Raw genomic sequence first — 20,299 nt, 5'->3', positions numbered from 1 at the left:
AGGACCTAGCAAGCGTACTAGGGCCAACTCAAAGAAGACAAAGGGCATCGAAGCCAAAGAAATGGATGATCTGAAGGCCTAAAACATGAATATTCTTGTAGATTAGGTAGTGGATCTATTGAAGACCCTGTAGCTAGTTTTGTGCTGTCTTTTCTAGCTCGTTGCTTTAGCTACTTTTTTTAGCTTGTTCTGCTCTTGGTGTTGATGCACAGTTTTCCTGAGTTTTTCAGTTTTTATTTCTCTACTGCTTTGTAAAAGGTTTTGGGTCCTTTGAAACTTGTTGTTACTTAATTAAAACAATCATTTGAAACTTTCTCACAATTACTATTACCTCAAATTCATATCACCTCCATACATTTGGATTTGTCTGTAAATGAATTAGATGGTCGTTTACTCTTAGATATGCATATGCTTGTACTTCCCGAAAGTTTGAGATTCTACTTGCAGACAAAACATTCTAGGGACCACTCCTAGATTCATTAGGGTCTCTGACATTTCTAAGATATCTAGATTTGTCAAACAATTACTTAAGAGGAAATATTCCTAATAGTCTCGGTGATTTCTCATTTATAAGTATTCCATTTGAAGAACAACTAATTAAATGGAGAAGCAAAGTAGTGGGATGGTGTGGGTGATAATGAGCATGTGATGGGTATGAGCCATCCCAATAACCATAAATAGAATCAGAGCATGGGACATGTGTCTAATCTACATCCATTTGATTTGTACTAAAACTAAACTTTTGAATTACTATGAATGAATTTTACTATTAATACAAATCACTTATTATGGTAATACACATGTTTTACATAATTTTAAGAAAAATACAAAGATTACATTTAATATATTACATAAATTATATTATTAATAATTGTATGCATGACACCATATGAAAAATATTAATAAATAATAGTGTGAAAGCTTTTTGAGTAGATTATAGATTTTAAAAATAATATTCTAAATAATATAAATTATGTTATGAATTCATTTAAATTAATATAAAAAACATTATAACTATGTTTCTATATTATATATTACAAATATGATTTATTACATATATCTATAATTGAATTTTATTGATTTTTTTTTAATATTTATAAATTATAAGATCTATCTTCTATAGTATATTTTATAATCTATAATATACATTTATAAAATAAATCAAAACACTTATATATTATAATAATAAATTTATATGTATTCTATATATACATTTATGTTTCATAGGATTTATTTAATATTTATAATATGGAATATCATTTAAAAAAAATAAATTTCTTTTGACTTATATATATATATATATATATATATATATATATATATATATATATATATATATATATATATATATATATATATATATATATATATATATATATATATATATATATATATATATATCCATTGTAGAAGTAGATGTTATTATATTAGATTGGAGAGGGAAACATGGAATAAAGGATGAAGTTCAACCACAAAAGTATGAAAGACAACAAGCTTAGTGCAATGGAGCATAAAACAATTTGCATTTGTAAGAGAAGAAAGTATTTGTCCTAGTAAGACGAAGGTGTTGCTAATGGGGATTAAAAAAAGGAATAGTTTTGACATTAATGAGACTCTGAGAATGTGAAGAGAAAAATAGGAGAAGAACATGTAGATTTCAATAAGATTTCATTTGGGAATAAGATAGGGGAAATCATTTCTTTTTCATATAAGAGTATACAAGTAATATAGTTCTAGTAAATCTCCACAATCAAGACCCAAATTATGCGTTTATACTCTATTGGATATGATGAAGCTTAAATCTATAAGGTTATCTTAGTTCAACAAGTCCAACAAATTTGATAGAAATAATTCTTACAATAGATTATTATAATTTTTAAATTAATGATATGGAACTAATTTTACAATTTGTTATTAAAAATTTTTACTAGCAAGGTCATGATATGTTTATGAAATCTAGAGAGAGGGAGACATAACGATAAAAAGAGGTAAGGAGATTACGATAGAGATTGAGATTGAGATGGATATGGAGGAGAGGGGGAAGTAGAGAAGAAAAGGGATAGATAAAGAGAGAAGAGAAAGGGGTACACACACACACACACGTCTATATATGTGTATATATATAGTGAGATATATATGTATGCATGTATACATACATACATACATATATATGTATGTATGTATACATACATGTGTGTATGTATGTATACATACATATGTATACATATATACATACATACATACGTACACACACACACACACACACACACACATATATATATATAGTGAGAGAGAGAGAGACATAAATATGAACATGTAGAGATTTAAAGGTATAGTAAGGGAAATGTGTATAGATATGGAGTGGGGAGAGTAGTATAAACATGAAAATTAATATAGAGGCATAAAGATAGAAATAGATCTAGGAAGATATAGAGGGAGACATAAAGAGGCAGAGATAGAAAAATGGACAAATGCTTGGTATTCCATTCTTTTATGACGTAACCATTTTATAGTAAGGTGTGATTACTAGTTAAGATGATTTATTCTATGCATATACATTGCTATCCTAATGGTTGTACACAAAAGAATAGTATTTGTACACTAAGATATCAATATTTATTTAAGTGAGCATATTATTTTTTAAGTTGCACATATATTAGATAAATATAATATTTTGTTTGAAACAAATATTATTTGTTTCATTTTTTATTTTTTTCTATAACATTTATAAGTTTTCATGTATTCAAGTATTGATTGATTTTCTATCAACACTAAGATTTATTTATTTATTTACAAATAGATCAATTAATTATAATATATAGTAAAAATGTGTGAAAAGATTGAATAAAATATTTTTATAAAAATGATAGACCCACTCAACGACTAGTTCCTCTCCCTAATTATACACAGAAGATGATGCGCCAACTACACCTCTACCCTAATACATAGACAACAAAGTTGTATACTGATCTCTATCTACACTTGAGGATCATTTTGACATTTTGAGTCACCCATTCAAGAAAATCCACAAGAAAAAGTGAAGGAGATCCATCTCTATGCAAGTAATCTCTCAATTATTGGATTCACATTCTACAATGAAGACAACCAATCTCTCAACTGTAATACTACTCCAACAACTTTTAGGGTCCGTTTGATTGCAGGAATAAGAATATGAGAATATGAATATGTATTTTGGAATTGCTATTCTAGAATAGAAAACAAAAATAAGTATTCTTGTTTGGTTAGTCAAAATTTGATGGAAAATTCATGGACCAAAAAATCTATGTTTTCTAAAATAAATATTCCAATTCCACCTATATATAGGTGAAATTGTGAATGCTCATTTTTGGGCCAAGGTGAAATTGTGAATACTCATTTTTGGGCCAAAATTAGAATACATATTCCTATTCACAATTTCGATTTGGTGCACCCAAATAGAAAATTTGAAATTTTAAGAATTTACATGTCTACTCCACTCATATTCCAGCCACCAAACGAATCCTTAAGGGCCTGTTTGGCAACGGGAATACAACTGGAATAGGCATATGTATATTCCAGAAAATTTTAATTCTTTGTTTGGATGCACCAAATCAGCATAGGAATAGGAAAAAAATTGGAATACGTATTCCAATTTTGGCCCAAAAATGAGAATTTGGTAATCCACCTAAATAGATAGAATAGGAATACGTATTCCTATTGCAATTTAAAAATTTTTTTAGATTACATAAATTTTTGAGTCTGTGTATTCCTCATCAAATTCAGAATGAACCAAACAAGAACAGGAATATGTAACCCCATTTTCTATTCGAAAATAAGTATTCTAGAATAGATATTCCTATTCCCGTTTTTATATTCCCGCAACCAAACGGGCCCTAACTCTATCTACGCTATCGGAATTTAAGCTATAATAGGGCAAAAGAGCTACAAGGAGATCGACATGTGTACTCCCGCACTTCGTTGAGCAGATGGGTGTCACAGAAATGCCCAAATGCGAATGCCTCTGTTAATGTTCTGATACAGAAATGTCCAAATACGAACGCTTCTAATGGAGAAATGTCCGAAAGCGAACACCTGATGGAGAAATGCCTAAACACAAAACTATGAGTAAATTGCAAGCAGAAAAAAATAAATTGACACCCACAGTTTGAAGATGAAACACGGAACATATTTCAGCTAAACGCCACCTACACACTCTAAATGGAGCCTGTGGAAAACAAGGATGGATTTTTACCAAAGAAATGTCTACGCACGTATCTCGTTGAGCAGACGAGTATCACAGATTTCAATCGACAGAGTTAACATGACTGCCTTCTACTGCTATGTTTGCTGGAGAAATGCCCATACACGAAGGCAACGACTATTGGAGCACGAAAAACGTCAATGTTACGAAGGGCAAACGCCTAGAATTTTTAAAAAAAAGTTATGAAAATCATTGTAACGAAGGGCAAACGCCTAGAATTTAAAAACAAAAGTTATGAAAAGCATTGTAAGCCAAACGGTTTTCTAGTACGATACACGAATGCCTCTCCTGAAGAAATGCCCAAACATGAATGCAGAAATGCTCAAATACAAATGCTGCTATGAAGAAGTGCCCAAATCGTAATGTCGTAGAAGAGTCACGGACTTGAAAAACTATAGAATGTTGATTATTCCAATTTACGAAATAGTGGAATTGGAATTCATTTTTCTATTCCAGGTATTTAAATAAAAGATTAATATTCTAGATTTGAAGTATTAATATAATTTGAAAATTCAAAATTTATTGTCATTTTAAAACAAACGTAGAGAAATGTAAATTTCATCCCAATTCGAAGAACTCGATTGACGCTACATCTCTTGTTTTAATTGTTTTCATGTCTCTATTGATCCATGTAATCTATTTCATTGATTCATTTGGTCTATTCGTGCACATGCAATGAACTGAAAAGAAGTCAAACTATACCAACTACTAATATATTTTTAAACTGTAAAAGACCGCATAAAAATTAATCAAATTCGACGGCTGGTCCCACGTAAATTATAGTCAAATTCAGTTGTTTGAAAAACTAAATCGGAAGAATTTATAAAGAATGGGCAGAGGGAATAGAAGGAAAGAGAACCACTGGTGTGAATTTCCATTGAATTACTTGGGAATTAGATTGTAAATTTAAATACCATCATGACCCGAAACTGCAACGATGACTGCAAAAACTAAATTTTGATCCGGAAGTCAAATCTGTATTAGCAGACATGCTCGATTCAGCAATGAACATTCCTGCAGTCAATTATCATCTATCTGTTCCAGGTTTGAATATTTGATCAAAGCACATCTCAGTTCAAGATAATCACTTGAGTGATTATAATGTTCAGGTGTGTACGATCCAATGACAGTTTTCTCAAATTTTCCTGGCTTCAGATTATGATTTCAAGTTAGGATTTTGAATTACATAATTTTGACATTCGATTATGTGGATTTTCATGATCGGCCACTCTTTTTGCCAATTCAAAGTTATGCTGTTCTCTCATGAGCACTACCCATGAAGATAGATTTGTGTGGTCTAAGTGGGTATGGGAATGAGCTGCTGGGAATTCGAAATAGCGTATATCATCTTTCGCTATACACTAGGAATGGTATACAAAATTGGGGGGGTTTTGAGTGCTACCAGGGCTATAGCAACCCCAAGGGAAGAACCCATGATTTCATGCCTTATCAATTGATGTTGTCCCTCATTTGATTTTGAGACTACTTCTAGCCCCACAAGGACACAAGGTTGAGCAGAAATCAATAGACAACTATATATAATTGCTTTATTTTGGGGAGATCAAGTTCCTTTTGAACTTCAGCTGAGAAATGTTGCTGTTTTGAGGTATGGACCTACTAGGACTAATCTACGGCCTCCCATCAACACAGTTGGGTTCTCCACCATGAGATATTGGTCCTTAACACATACGGGGTTTGACAGTGTGTGGCTTGAACCTCCAATAGTTGAATGGTTGGTTATCAAGCTCTGGTGGCAGAAAACAGTACTGCAAGGTAGTATACATTTTGTAAAAAGATGGATGCTTTCCAATTAGTAGCTGCAGCGGCTGGATTAGTGTCAAACATTGTGGGAGCTGTGAGAGCATTGGAGCAAGCTTCTCGTGACCTTGAAGATGCACCCAAGAAAGTGCAAGATCTAGAAGAGCTTATAACTAATCTAGAAGGTTTGATCCGAGATGCACAAAGAAAGTACTACCATAAACTTCACAATCCTCAACTTAAGTCTCAAATACAGAGCTTCAGTGCATTACTTGAACGTGTGCAGCCCAAAGTAAAATTGGCAAAGAAGGTCTCTACCAGGAAAGGAATTAAACATTTAGCTAACATTGTACTGAGTTCTGTGATAGGAGATTCTCTTACAAAGGTAGCCCGCTCCATCAGAGAAGACCTGAATTGGTGGCTTGAGTCTCACGAGATGACTATTCATCTCCAGAAGGTTATCGATTCAACAGCAAGCGGTCTGCCTGCTTTGTTAAGAGTCAAATCAGAATCCGGTTATCCAGTGTCAAAGAAACGTGAGCAGGTAAGAATGCTGTTAGAGAAAGATGATTCACCACCTGTTGTTCTGATTGTAGGGTTGTCTGGAATAGGCAAAACATGTCTGGCTCGACAAGTAGCTTCCGACCCACCTGAGAGATTTGCTCATGGTGCAGTAGAGCTCACATTCGGACAGTGGTGCAGCAGATTGGCATGTGGTGGAAACAAGATAGAATATCACAAACGTTTGTCAAAGAAAATATATAGATTTTTGGTACAAATTGGCTGCAGTAGGAATACATGGGATGAAACAAAGGGTGACCTGGAAGATGTTTGCTATCAGCTACAAGATGCCTTGATTGGTAAGAGCATTTTGATATTACTCGATGATGTGTGGGAGCCTGATATTATTGATCGTTTTGCTAAGTTGTATGACAATGATTGCAAATACTTGGCAACCACACGGAATGAAGCTGTTCATGAAATAACAGAAGCTGCAAAAGTAGAAATATGTAAAGAAGATACTTCTGAAGTGAGCAAGGCAATTCTTCTCTATCACAGTCAGATGTCAGATACTGAGCTTCCGGTATGTACAATTTCAATTGCATATTTTATTTTCTGTAAAGTGCAAACCATACATACTAATAAGCCAAAGTTAATTCCAGATGGAACACAGTACACAGACTTTTAGCTGCTAAACATTTGTAACCATAGTTACAAGACTTCAACTCCTTCGTAGGGTGATTTTTTACTAGTTCTTAAAGTCTTGATAAACTGAAGAAGGAAATTATGAAAAATAGATATTTGAAGAATTTAAAGTTTTTGTTATGTAGTATGCACCCTTCACTGAATCAACTTTAATGATATCATAAACTTATTGAATAGAAGCTACACTAATCACATACACAAATTTTCATTGATCATTAAGTACAAAAGTAGATTTGAGTTGATAGAAAGATCAATGGTGGATCCTATACTCACATTTTTCTTCATGCTGTTTCATCCATGATATCTGCCTATCAATCAGCAGCATTGACATCCAGGCGATTCATTCGTGCTCCTTCCTCCTCTTTTACAACTAATGTCATTTCCTCGAGATTGACTTCATCAACTCATGCAAGGTATCCTCTCTGAAGATAGGGTCCTCAATGTTGAGGATCCAGATTGTGGATCTATCTCCTTTTATGTGCTAGGGGATACATTAGAGCCTAGGATTCACTTGTGATGAAGGTGAAGGTTGTAATGGACATAGACTAGATTATTCAACTTTTGCTTTGATATTTTTTTATAGCTCTTGAAGTGCATGTTCTCAAACATACTCGAATATGTCATGCCCACCCCCTCCCGTCCCCCATTTGAAACCCTAACTACGACATAATGATGCAGGAGCATCTTGTATGATTAAGGGATTTTGGTGGGGTTGAGTGGACCTATTTGGGTCTTGGGCAATTAATTTTGATGTATTTAATTAGTATTGTAAGCCTTTAAAGGCATTTGGTATTTAATTTCTGTTGGAGGCCGACTTGTGGCTCTTCAAGTATTTAATGTTAGGTTTATTTAGTTTTTAGCATTCTGGGGCCACTTGTGGATTAGATTGGTATAAGTAGGGGTTGTGGTGAAGTCTTAAGTAATTATTCATCCATCTTGGAGAAGAGGAGGTGGTAGAGGAGCGAAATTTTGAGAAGGCTAGTATCTAAGGCTTGGAAAACAAGGAGATTGCTAGGTGGGCTTGCAAGTACCAATTGGATCTTCCTTGGAGGTTTCTACCAGAGTGTGGATCTGGACTAGCTAGGGTTTGGATTGGATCTTGAGGGATCTTGCAAAACTATTACTTGCTTTGTATTTGGCCATAACTGGGAAGGCCTTCCAGCCTGGCACATTGCATGTAATCAGTTATATCTATGAATAAATTATTGTGACTTGGCTTCAAATCTTGCATTGTTGTCTATCTTCCATTGTGTGGTTATTTTCTGGGGGCTAGGACATCTCCTTTGGGGATTCTCCTACCTTGCACTACACCAAGTGGTATCAGAGTGAAGGTTGTTCCTGAGTGTGTAGACCGAGCGCCAAAGTTGAGGTAGTTTGCACCAGCGTCTTGTGAAGTGGATTTATTAGGGTTTGCAAAAAAATCTTGGAAGATGCCTCCAAGAAGATTGGACCCTAGGGCGATTGATGATCTTAGTGATGCTGTGGAAGAAAGGATCTCAAAGAAGGTTAAAGCAGATTTTAGATCTAAAATAGAGGAGGTTAAAGCAAGTTTCAGATCTAAGATGGTGTTGATAAAGAGTGACATGATTGCTGAAATTGTGAGTGCTTTAGGTGGTGTACCTCAGCATGTGGGTATTGAAGGAAGCTATGAGGAAGCTGTTGAAGACTTTGAAATTGCTGAATTGAGTGGTGAGGCTAGAATTGATCGTGTGGAGAGACCTATGGGAAATAGGGTTGGTCAGTTTACTAGACCTAGATCTCAATTGAATTTGAAGCATAAGATGGAGGTTTCTAATTTCTTGGGTACTTTAAATCTTGAAGACTTGATTGATTGGATTGGTGAATTGGAAGACTACTTTGAGCTTGAGGATATTGAGGATCCACTTAGAGTATGGTTGGCACAAACTAAGCTGAAAGGACATGCTGCTCTTTGGTAGAAGGAATTGAAAAGAGACAGAGAAGAGGAAGGTGAAATGAAGATCACTACATGGAGATTGGTGGTGACTAAGTTGAAGGCTAAGTTCATTACTATTGATTATGAACTTGAGTTGTTTAAGAGGTTGCAAAATCTGAAACAGAAGGATATGATTGTGAAGGTTTATACCGAGGAATTGTACAAGTTGACTATTCGGTTTGGGCATAGAGAATTGTCAAAGGAAAAGGTAGCTCGGTACATTAATGGTTTGAGATTCAATATTCAGGACGAGGTTGGTATGTTGAATATTTCATCGGTTAAGGATGCTTATCAGTATGCTTTGAGAGTAGAGAAGTTGAAGAGGAAGAATCAAGGTAGTTCTTGAGGGAAGGAGAAGCAGGACTACTCGACAAAGGCTAAACCGAGTACAGAAGATGAACCAAAACCTGTTGATCAGAAGAGAAGGATAGGTAGAGGTGAGTTTAAGGATACTTTTTTTAGATGTCATGAAGAAGGACATAGATCTTATGAATGTCCGCAGAAGGCTGGTGACAAAAGAATTGTTGTTGTGAATGAGGTTGAAGACCATGAACCTGAGCAAGGGGAGAGTTTATTGGCTTGACGAGTATTGGTTGGTTAGAGGACTTTGGATTCTTGTCAGAGGACTAGTTTGTTCAGGACTCATTGTAAATCTTGTGGTAAAGTCTGCAATGTGATTGTGGATGGTGGTAGTATTGATAACTTTGTTGTTGAAGAGATGGTGCAAAAACTTGGTTTGAAGAGAATGAGACATCCTTATCCTTATAGGATTGGCTGGTTGCGAGGTGAGCATGCTTTGGAAGTGAGGAAGCAGTGCCTTGTTGATTTCCAGATTGGGCAATATAAGGATCAAGTGTTGTGTGATATTGTTGACATGAACAATTGTGTTGCTTGGTAGACCTTGGCAGTATGATTGCAAGGCTATGCATGATTGTGTCAAGAATGTGTTTACAATTGTGAAAGGTGGCAGGAAGCATTCCTTGATTCCTTTGCATAATGAAGAGGTCAGTAGAAGGAACCTAAGTATTGGTAGCCGAGTTGAGTTGGCAGATTCTAAAAGGGTTAGTGATTAGTGTGGGCAAAAAACTTGTGGAACACCGAGGATGGAGGTGAAGAAGCAAAAGAAGAGAAAGGGAAAGAGTGTACAAGTTGAAGACTTGGAGGACATGTATGTGAAGAACCAGTTTGGGATTTATGTGTTGAATCTCGAAAGATGTTCTTCCAACTATTGAGAACATCTTTTCGCACCTGGGGAGTCTGACGTAGGAGCATCTTGGGGTAGTTGGCTATCCTGCATGATTAAGGGATTTTGGTGGGGTTGAGTGGACCTATTTGGGTTTTGAGTAATTAATTTTGATGTATTTAATTATTATTGTAAGCCTTTAAAGGCATTTGGTAGTTAATTTTTGTTGGAGGCCGACTTGTGGCTCTTCAAGTATTTAATGTTAGGTTTATTTAGTTTTTAGCATTTTGGGCCGACTTGTGGCTTAGATTGGTAAAAGTAGGGGTTGTGGTGAAGTCTTTAATCATTATTCATCCATCTTGGAGAAGAGGAGGTGGTAGAGGAGTGAAATTTTGAGAAGGCTAGTAGCTGAGGCTTGGAAAACAAGGAGATTGCTCGGTGGGCTTGCGAGTACCAGGTGGATCTTCCTTGGAGGTTTCTACCCGAGTGCGGATCTGGACTAGCTAGGGTTTCGGTTGGATCTTGAGGGATCTTGCAGAACTATTACTTGCTTTGTATTTGGCTGTAACCGGGAAGGCCTTACAACCTGACACATTGCATGTAATTAGTTATATCTGTGAATAAATTATTGTGACTTGGCTTCAAATTTTGCATTGTTGTTTATCTTCCATTGTGTGGTTATTTTTTGGGGGCTAGGACATCTCCTTTGGGGATTCTCCTACCTTGCACTGCACCACATAATCACCCTTTTCACATCACGACAACCAAGTGCAAAAATTTTGTGGAGTCTATGGAGAGGAAAATTTGTATTTCAAAAGCTAATGTTGATTTGAGAAATTACTAAATTATTGGCGATTATATTCATGATTAGTCAGACTAAATCGTCAGTAATTGACGTAAATATTCATGATTTCAAATAAAACGTTGAAATAGAAATCTCCGTCATAGGTATTTGAGATCATTTAAATATTGACGACTCTAAATATTTTGATGATTGATATATCCTAGTATCAAAGACCTTTAAACATCTGTCAAATATTATATATCTATCTAGCATATATTATTGGAGCGGATTAAGTAAGTATTGAAGCCAAGCTATTTGCAATTCATCCTTAATTATTTGGAGACTGTTCTTAATCATAAGAACCCACATCAGGAGCACAGTACATTGTTCATTGTTGGACAAGGAAACATAAATGGGTGAAGGGGATACTTAGTAATGAGATATAGCCAGTAGCGCCACTAACAAGAAGGTTGGAGGAAATCGTTGTTCTTGGTAACTCCCACTACCAAGCCTCAGATGTAAATCCATCTATTAGAAGCTTTCATCGCAGACATTGTACATCATAGATCAAGCAAGTTACAATGATTGCTCTGCATTCCAACAATGCCTGTTATAATAAAACCAATTCACACTTGGTGTGAGCTATAGTTGGCATTAATCAAATACAAATTGAGTTATGCATGCGAACAACAGCCAACAATTTACATAATTCTGATTAAGGCAAGAATAATATCTATTAATTGATGAATGAAAGGATTATGCAACGATTGGTGGTTGATGTTGAGACATGTCTCTTAGCATTGTGTCCCATCATTCCACAAATCTGATAAAAAGGCCTGACATCACTTGACCCAGCATGTAAAGCTCAGTGGTGGATCATATGATCACATTTTTCTTGATGCTATTTCATCCATGATATCTGCTAATCAATCAACAACATTGTCATTCAGGCGATTCATTCACGCTTTTCCTCATCTAACACAATTATTGCCTTTCCTCAAGATTGAGTTGAACTCATGCAAGGGCATCCTTTGTGAAGATAAGATTCTCAATGATGAGGATCCACATTGATTGTGGATCAATCTCCTCTTATGTGGTAAGGGATACATTAGAGCTTAGGATTCACTTGTAATGAAGGTGGAGGTTGTAATGAACATAGACAAGATTATTCAACTTTTGCGCTATAAGAAGTGGATTTTCTCAAAGATACTCTAATAACACATGTTTTGAAGCACTACATGGTTTGCTTAAGGCACATATGACTATTGTCGAAAGATTTGATATCTTAGCATTGAACCTCTCACACCATGCATTTCAAATGAAAAAAAATCAATCTCATAATTCAACTTCAACATTAACAAAAAAATTTAAATGTTTTAAAGTATGCCTTTAATAAAGCTGTACTTGGTTGGAATGCCATCTTAATTTTCTGATCTATATCTCAGACAAAGAAATCCGCTTGCACAAATTAAATAATCTCAATCTTAAAGACGATTCTTGCTCCAAGTTGAGAATGAAGTAACATGAGCTATCCGTACTCAAAAATTAAGGATTGGGTTCCACGTGCTTAATGGCATGTAAAACCTACTCAAAATCTCCTCCCTGACCTTGAAATCTGAGAGGAATTAGAATGCTAGATTCGGAAAAGAGAGAATTGCTTGTGAATAACTTGTTAAGCTGATGGTGCCATTATTGATCAATGATATTTTATATAGGATTATATTTCTCCTCAAGCCCACCATTGATGAATCTTACAGCTTTCTTAACTATGTCTGGCATTATACACATAGCCCATTGTGGGCTTCTCCCCATAGCAACACAAAGGAGGAAAGCTATATGCTCCATGAATTGCAGTTGAACAATAGCATGAATAAGTAGTTGGACAATGGATTAAAGAAGGAAACATAAAAGTATTATCTTGATAAAATAGTAAAATGAACACAAATAGAAATGAAATATAAACTTACATTTATAATCTTCTTTGCCAAAAGCTAGAAGTTGTGCTCAATGAAATCCTATTCAGCTGTGTCAACTCTTATAGTGATCTTTGCATATCAAGATTGAAACCACTCCTTGGCAAAAAACATGCACCTCAAGGAAGCCTTTGATTGAAACAAAGATTGTTACATGTTAAAGTTCGTAGCAGTGGGCTATTCTAAGATGAGTCAATTCCTTGTCTATGTATTGCTTCATTAAGTTGAGGACTCAATTACGGTTGTGTATGTATTTGTAAATGTTTTCAATATTAACAAAACTGTCAGGAGGCACCAAAAGCAGACTAGCAAACCATTAACATAGTGTCAACAGTGCATAGAAAATCTTAATAATAGTTTTAATATCAGAAATAGTCTTAAATGAAAAGATATAGAAGCATAACATAGAACATAAACGAAATGACCCAAAAGCACCAAAAAGCCAACAGTGGGCTAGCCAAAGAGATGGCCCCACTCTTCAATGAACAGTTCCTTATGATTGCTTTCCTTGTTACCATCTTTGCTCAATTCCTTATCTAGTGGCAGATAGAGAGTAGTGGCCAACCTATGCATGATCTTAGAGCTGTACTTAAAAACACTTACCAACTTCTTTTCCAGGTCCAACACCATAGCTCTAAGTGCCAAGAGATCGGCAACAGCAGCATTGTGTTTGTTACAGATATGTTCCTCTCCAGGAAGGTTCACATGGGTAGACTTAGTGCTGTCCTGCAAGTTGGTGTCTTTATATTGACATTGGTGGAATCAACCGAGCTCTTCCTATCTTCAGTATCCTCATATACATCATCAAATTCCGAATTCTCCTCATTAGCTGAATCAACATTGACTACCCCATACCCTTATTTATTGGGTGGCTCACAAGTTTACTGGACCTTCTGGGGTTAGTGTCACCTGCATCCTTAACCTTCTCTATATTAACCTTGGTAGTATTCTCTTGAGCATGTATTTCCTCAATTTGCAAATGGGTCCTCTTCACTTTCTTAGTAGGGGGTGTTTTGTGTTCCCTCATGCCCCTTTTACCCAAGCTTTGAGGATTCAGGCCATGCTTGGGGTCACAAAGACCTTGAGCTACCATACTGTGGGCAGTAACAGGAGTATTAGGAGTAGAGTTTCTGTCATGGGAAATATGTAACCCAAAAGTAGGAGTAGCAACGGCTTTAACACCCAAATTGGTAGTGGAAGGGGAGTCCTAACTAGAGCCCACATTCTTAATATGTTTGTTTTTATTGCTAGGGCCACTAGAGTCATGTAGGATATTAGTAGCCAGTGGGGGATTGGAAGGAGGTGGGTCTTCAACCACAACAATAGGTGTAGGAGCACACCAAGCAAGATGAAAGTGACAGAGGCAAAAGATAAGTTCTTGGTGTGAGTAATAGGCAATATATCATGGCTTTTTAGCAGCTGTTTCAAGGGCATCTGTAATTGAGCTTTCCAGCTAATTAAGCTGAAAAAAGGGAAGGCTAATCAAGGAGCTGTGGCAGAAATGGTAGAAATATTAAACTTTAAACGTCCCTTCCAAAGTAAAAAATTTCATCAGCATTAGGCATACCTAGTCCCAAGATCGTGGCAATCTTGCTCTATTGAACCTACCATGCAACTTGATGCATTATTTTTGCTTCTTAAAGAACAAGGAGTTTCTACCATAAACAGGAAAATTTCATTTTGAAGAGTTTGTCTTGAGAGCTGAACCAAAGGTTTGAACCAGCATCTTGTGGAGACAGAAGCTTTCGCATGATTGGATACCTGCTGGAGTGAAAGATCTTTCTAGGGTGTTCTTAAGATGATCTCATCCAGGGATCGTAGGAGAGCTTAATTGAATTCATTTAAAGAAGGATTCACAAAGTTTTTGAAGACAGATTGAAAGTAATAAATGATTGCAGATTGAAGGTGATTGGAGACATAGATTGCAGGTGATATTATTCACTTCTCCAGCCTTAGCATACCTAGGCAGGTCGTACCATTCTTGCCTGCAAAGGAATTGATTTCCTATGGCAGATTCTGATCAGATACACAGCAAAAATCAGACTGTCTAGTCACATCAATAATAACACTTTCATCAGCAATTTGTCATCTTCCAGTTTTGCGTCAGAGTAGGTTGCTTGGCAACCCTAGGCATTGGAAGACAACAAGGTTATTGCAGCATTTCCAGATATTATGAGATGTTGATCGCTGTTGTTAAAGGACAACAGATCTGTTGTTACCATATGCTGACGTATCTTGCTTGGCCAGGTGTGCAAGATATCAGATCTACTTCTTTCCAGAATTAATACGCTTGCTCTGTTGTTACCATATGCTAACGTATCTTGCTTGGCCAAGTGTCTAAGATATCAGATCTACTTCTTTCCAGAATTAATTGTTTACTGTACAAAGTAAAAGGATACTTATCGCATGTAGTAAAGTAAGATATAACATAAAACAGATACTTTATTCATATACACAATATGCATTCCAACGCTTACAATATGATTATGATGATTACAATGATTATGCTGATTACAATGATTATGGTGATGATCCAAAGTCCCTTCCGGACGTTGTACATATACTTTCCCGAAGGGGTGACAACCATCACGCGCCCTTTCAGATACAATCTTACCTATCGGCTACAATATAGAATTTACCGACAACATTAATATGCTTGCATGTAGCTGAATTAAATTGCATTCTCAGAATTGGGTGGATTATTTCATCATGACGTTTCAAGGACAAGAACAGCAGGATGTTTTGTGGTGATGGCAGTTCAGAGGGACATTAATGGGGATGACAATATACACACACATATATGTATGTATTCAATACCAGAATTATAGTTTAGACATTCATGTATTGATTTGATTATAGACTGTATAGTGGCAATAAAAAATAGAATCTCTGATTTCATCATTCAATGTTTTCATTCTGACAAGAGGCCTAGGGTTGATAAGCATGATCAACTGTTCACATCCTATCCTTCTAAATATAGATAAACTAAAAGCAAGAGTATGTTTACCTGTCCAGCGTGGATTAAGTCTAAAAAATTTGAAGTACTAAGGGAAGGAATGATAGAAGTCAATACACAGCCATGCTTACCTGTAAGATGAGTAAAAAGTGGTTTAAAGTTCATCTTTGACCACCATACATTCTCCTAATATATGTTTAAGAGCATCGTTTGAAGCCATGGGAATCTTGATTTGTTGAAAAGCCTAGGTATTTCTTGACAGGACAAAAAGTGTACAGAGTTAGATATAGTGTTTCTCCTGTCATCTAAGGTTTATGTTTGCTATTTTACTTATGTTTAATAATAAAATATCAATTGGATGGCCTAATACTTGTGCATCCCATAGTTTGCAAATGCTTTTGTTGTAAGGTCCAATTCCGTGTAGTGCTGGTAAACGAGTTTTTTAGTTTGACAGGTGTGCTTGTGTTAACAGTTTCAGACTTATTATCCAACAGTGGCTGTGGTAGGATGATAAACCATAGAAGGATGAAAATCATCGAATTGTGGATTATTTTCTCTTGGCAACATTTTTTTTGCTAGCTAAATTTTTTGATATTTTTACCAATATTTTTGAGGCCTCTTCTTAGAGACATTTACAAAAGGTTAAGTTATGGAAAGTGTGAAGAATATTTCTGAGACTGAATATACTAAAATACTAGATATAGAGAAGCATTTTTATGAAAATGAAACATTACAAATCTACAGAAAATATTGTAGATTAGTTACTAGACTAATTACAGTCACCTCAATATATGGTTGTACTTGTAACAACCCCTTTTCCCGGGCCTTAGCTAACAACTAGCATATCATCGAAAGAGATTAACGGTTATAGTCATTTTTAACTTAAATATCATAACTAATCATTAAAGGAGTATTCAATCAGTACAAGTGGTTAAATATTGAAAATCAATTTAAGTAAACAAGATATTACCATGTCTGAACATATTGCTATTTAAAATTTAGTTCGATCCATATAACTAATTAATAATCTTGATTACAATTAAGCTAAGTTGCATGGGTACCTCCCCACCCCCAACTTGCAAAAGTTCGAACCAGTTCGAAGTTCGGGTCCGATTCGAACCTGGTTTGACCAGGGTTCCAATTTTTTGTCTGCTAGTTCGATCTAGTTCAAACCCAAGAGAACCAGGCCAAAAAAAATGAACCAAGTTTGAACCACATGCTTTCTGGGCCTCGCGGACGGCAAAAAAGTATTTTTTTGTAAAATTTATTAAGTTGTTGGCATCCATAACCCTAAAAGGTTGTTACGAAATGCTTTTGGTGGCCTCTCATTGTCATTTTTTGAAGAATTTGATGCCAACAGCATTGTTGCTGCTGTTGATCCCATTGGCCTTAGCTCTATTGTTGAGTCAACTAATGCTAGAGAAGAAGAAAATGAAGGAGAAGAAGATGAATATGAAGAAGAAAATAAAGATTGAAGAACTTAGATTATTAATAGATTTTTATTCCATTAGTTGAACAATGAATGTGAAACAATGATACTTGAACTTGATGCTACAATTTTTTTTTAATGGTTTGAATCTTTGATGTTGAACTATATGATGGTATGAGCACTATGACTATATGATGGTAAGATCACTATGATTACTGTTAGTGTAAATAATTAATTATTATTACATTTTACTTAAGTTTACTTAGGAACATGCATAGACATATGAGTTGTCTTGTTGACAACACAGGAGTTAGCAAATTTATTAGAGCACATGGTGTCTACAACATCTCTTTATGAGATACACCTATGTAAACTTAACCTCTCATCATTGCACAAACTCTTGTGCTCAATGGAGGATAATCCACCTTTGGTGGACATGTGCTGAGTTGTAATCCTTATCTCTTTGCTGACTCCTAGTTATTCTAGTTGCCTTTATATATAGACACTTCTAGTGTGTATTCGACTTATATCCAATTATCTGATATCTATTATCATCTTGATTATTATTGAGATTCTCATTTGATCATCATTAGTTTCTCTTGTGCTAGTGCTTGAGCTTCTTGATCTTGGTGTCATTTTGCTCTAAGAAAAATTCTGACATGGTATCAGAGCCATACCAAATTCTTACATGGTATCAAAGCCATAGGAGTTTCATTACATAGCCATTGGAGAGATTTTTTTGTAGGTCAAGATTGGAGCTTGGTGGTGCAAATCCGATGTTGGCATCACATTCAGAAGGTCAAAGAACCCCTAAATTGACTTTTGTTTCATCAAACTCGGACATTTGAGGTAAAATCTAGAGTCTTTTTTTTTTGAAGGCGTGACAGTGGCGATTCAGGAAAAATAATTACAGAGGTGATTTTTAAACAATGATATCTCCCTCATACGGACTCCTTTTTTTAAGCAATTTTTTTTGTTTTGGGGTAGAATTTCGTGATCTATACATTGGTGTAGATTGTTTGAGATCTCTATTCCTGAATTTTTTGGAAAATTGCCAATCCCGATTTTTACAACTTTAGAGGCTTCGTTCAGGCTCATATGGACACATATTCAGGTGTTATTTTTTTTTAAAGTGCATGATTTTTTATCTACTTTCCAGATCTGGTATTAGTTTGAAATAATTATGAGTAGACATAGTACTTTCATAATTTGGTCTTATTTTGGCCTATTGGCACTTCTAATTAGTTAGATCCTTGAGAGGTTTTGTGTCTTATCTTGTTGAGTCTAATATAGCTTCATATTTGTTATTGTGACCAAAAAAATCAGAAGTCCACTTAGGCCCTAAATTGGCAAGTGGCCCATTATAATCGCACTAAATATAAAATGCCAAATCATGCATTAGGGGGGTTTCTTTGATTTTTTTTTTTTTGCATTTTGGGGGTGCATACATTATTTGATCTCATGGAGTCATGTCAAAAGTGTCACATTGGTTTAAGATTCAAATTGACAAAAAGGAACTATTAGAAATGGAGTGCTTTGATGATTGATCATCTAAGAGAACATAAGGAAGTGTTTCCTTATCTATATTCGAAGATATTTCCACCTAATACTAATTGGGGACATCTTTCTCTTCTTCTTCGCTCATAACAGTACAAGTAAGGAATCTTTTGCTCCTCTTAGTAAGGCAAGTAGTCCTCATGACATTTGGATGTGTCTTTGGGAAGCATATTGAAATCCACAAGTCCCTCCATTACTAGAGGACATTCTACCTCTAGTCACTCCAGTTGTGGTACCTACAACTCCAGTTGAGATCATACCTCTTGAGGCTCCTGTTGCTTCTACTGATCCAATTCTAGCCACAGATGCTCCTGATTCAGTGCAATAGGAAACACAATGTCTTCCTATTTCAGCTTCATGGGATGACTTCCTTCCAGACATTGCAGTGTTGTTTGTGGAGTCTTACATTGAAGATGTGGGAGATATTATTGATAACATCCATCTTCTCTTTGTTGAGGAGAATTCTTCTTCACTTGTTGCTAGGGAATACTCTGACCCTCAACCACTTGATCTTTCTTTTGAGACTGACATGATTGTGGACACTTCTTTTCAGCAGTTGGAGGAGGACTCTTTTACTTCAAAGGAGACACATCAGTCTTTGGAGATTGTATTCCAGTTTCCTCAGACATCATATCTTTTGAGGATTCTTCCTACTAGTTGGGGAGCATTCTCTACTGCACCTATGGCACCACTTCTTCCTATAAGGAGGAACATCATTTAGTTTTCACGGTGCATCTTCTTCAGTCATCAAGGAGCTTCTTTCATGGGCGTGCATTCATCATTGAGGGGAGGCTACATTGTTTCTCTTCCCATATCTTCCCATAAGTATGATTCCTTGTCTTTGGAGTTTGATTCACTTTCATACATGGACATGTTACCTTGTTTGCCACCTTTTGGGCACCCACCAGATTGGCTTGTGGCATCCACATTCATCAAGGACTTGTCAACATATGAGCAGACTTTAGAGGCAGCATCCATAGCATACTAGATATGGATTCCTCATCCATCTTCCTATCCACAATGGGAAGTATACTTGCACCTATACTTGGTGTATCTTCTTCCTAAAGAGAGAAATGTCGTTTGTAGGCATTGGATACTTTTTTGTCTTCATGACATCCTTGCAAGAGATTATTCAATATGGGGGGATACCATCATGCATTTTTTCTTATAGGGGGTCTTTATTACTCCATTCTTACATGCATCTTGTACTACTTCATCTCTCTTTTTGGAAGAGGTTTTTCCCGTGAGGTTTTCCCTCT

General features: G+C 35.7%; 1 protein-coding gene across 2 annotated transcripts in view; it reads left to right on the top strand.

Annotated features, from left to right (window-relative positions):
- The first annotated feature begins 5,067 nt into the window (after positions 1-5,067).
- Positions 5,068-20,299, top strand: part of LOC149538428 (uncharacterized) — a 52,971-nt gene continuing 37,739 nt past the window's right edge. The window contains exons 1-2 of one of the 2 annotated variants that reach the window (XM_089799757.1): positions 5,068-5,349; positions 5,489-7,082. In XM_089799757.1, coding sequence (XP_089655883.1) covers positions 6,036-7,082 — 1,047 coding nt within the window. In that variant the 5' untranslated portion in view covers positions 5,068-5,349; positions 5,489-6,035. Of the gene's footprint in view, positions 7,083-20,299 lie in introns of both variants that reach the window. The other variant, XM_089799756.1, reaches the window with a different exon arrangement.

Source organism: Cupressus sempervirens, chromosome 9, assembly GCF_028749045.1.
Source record: "Cupressus sempervirens isolate cs-2001-9-10 chromosome 9, ASM2874904v1, whole genome shotgun sequence".
Lineage (NCBI taxonomy): Eukaryota > Viridiplantae > Streptophyta > Pinopsida > Cupressales > Cupressaceae > Cupressus > Cupressus sempervirens.
Note: the sequence above shows the minus strand (reverse complement) of the source record. Positions and strands in the feature narration are given on the sequence as shown.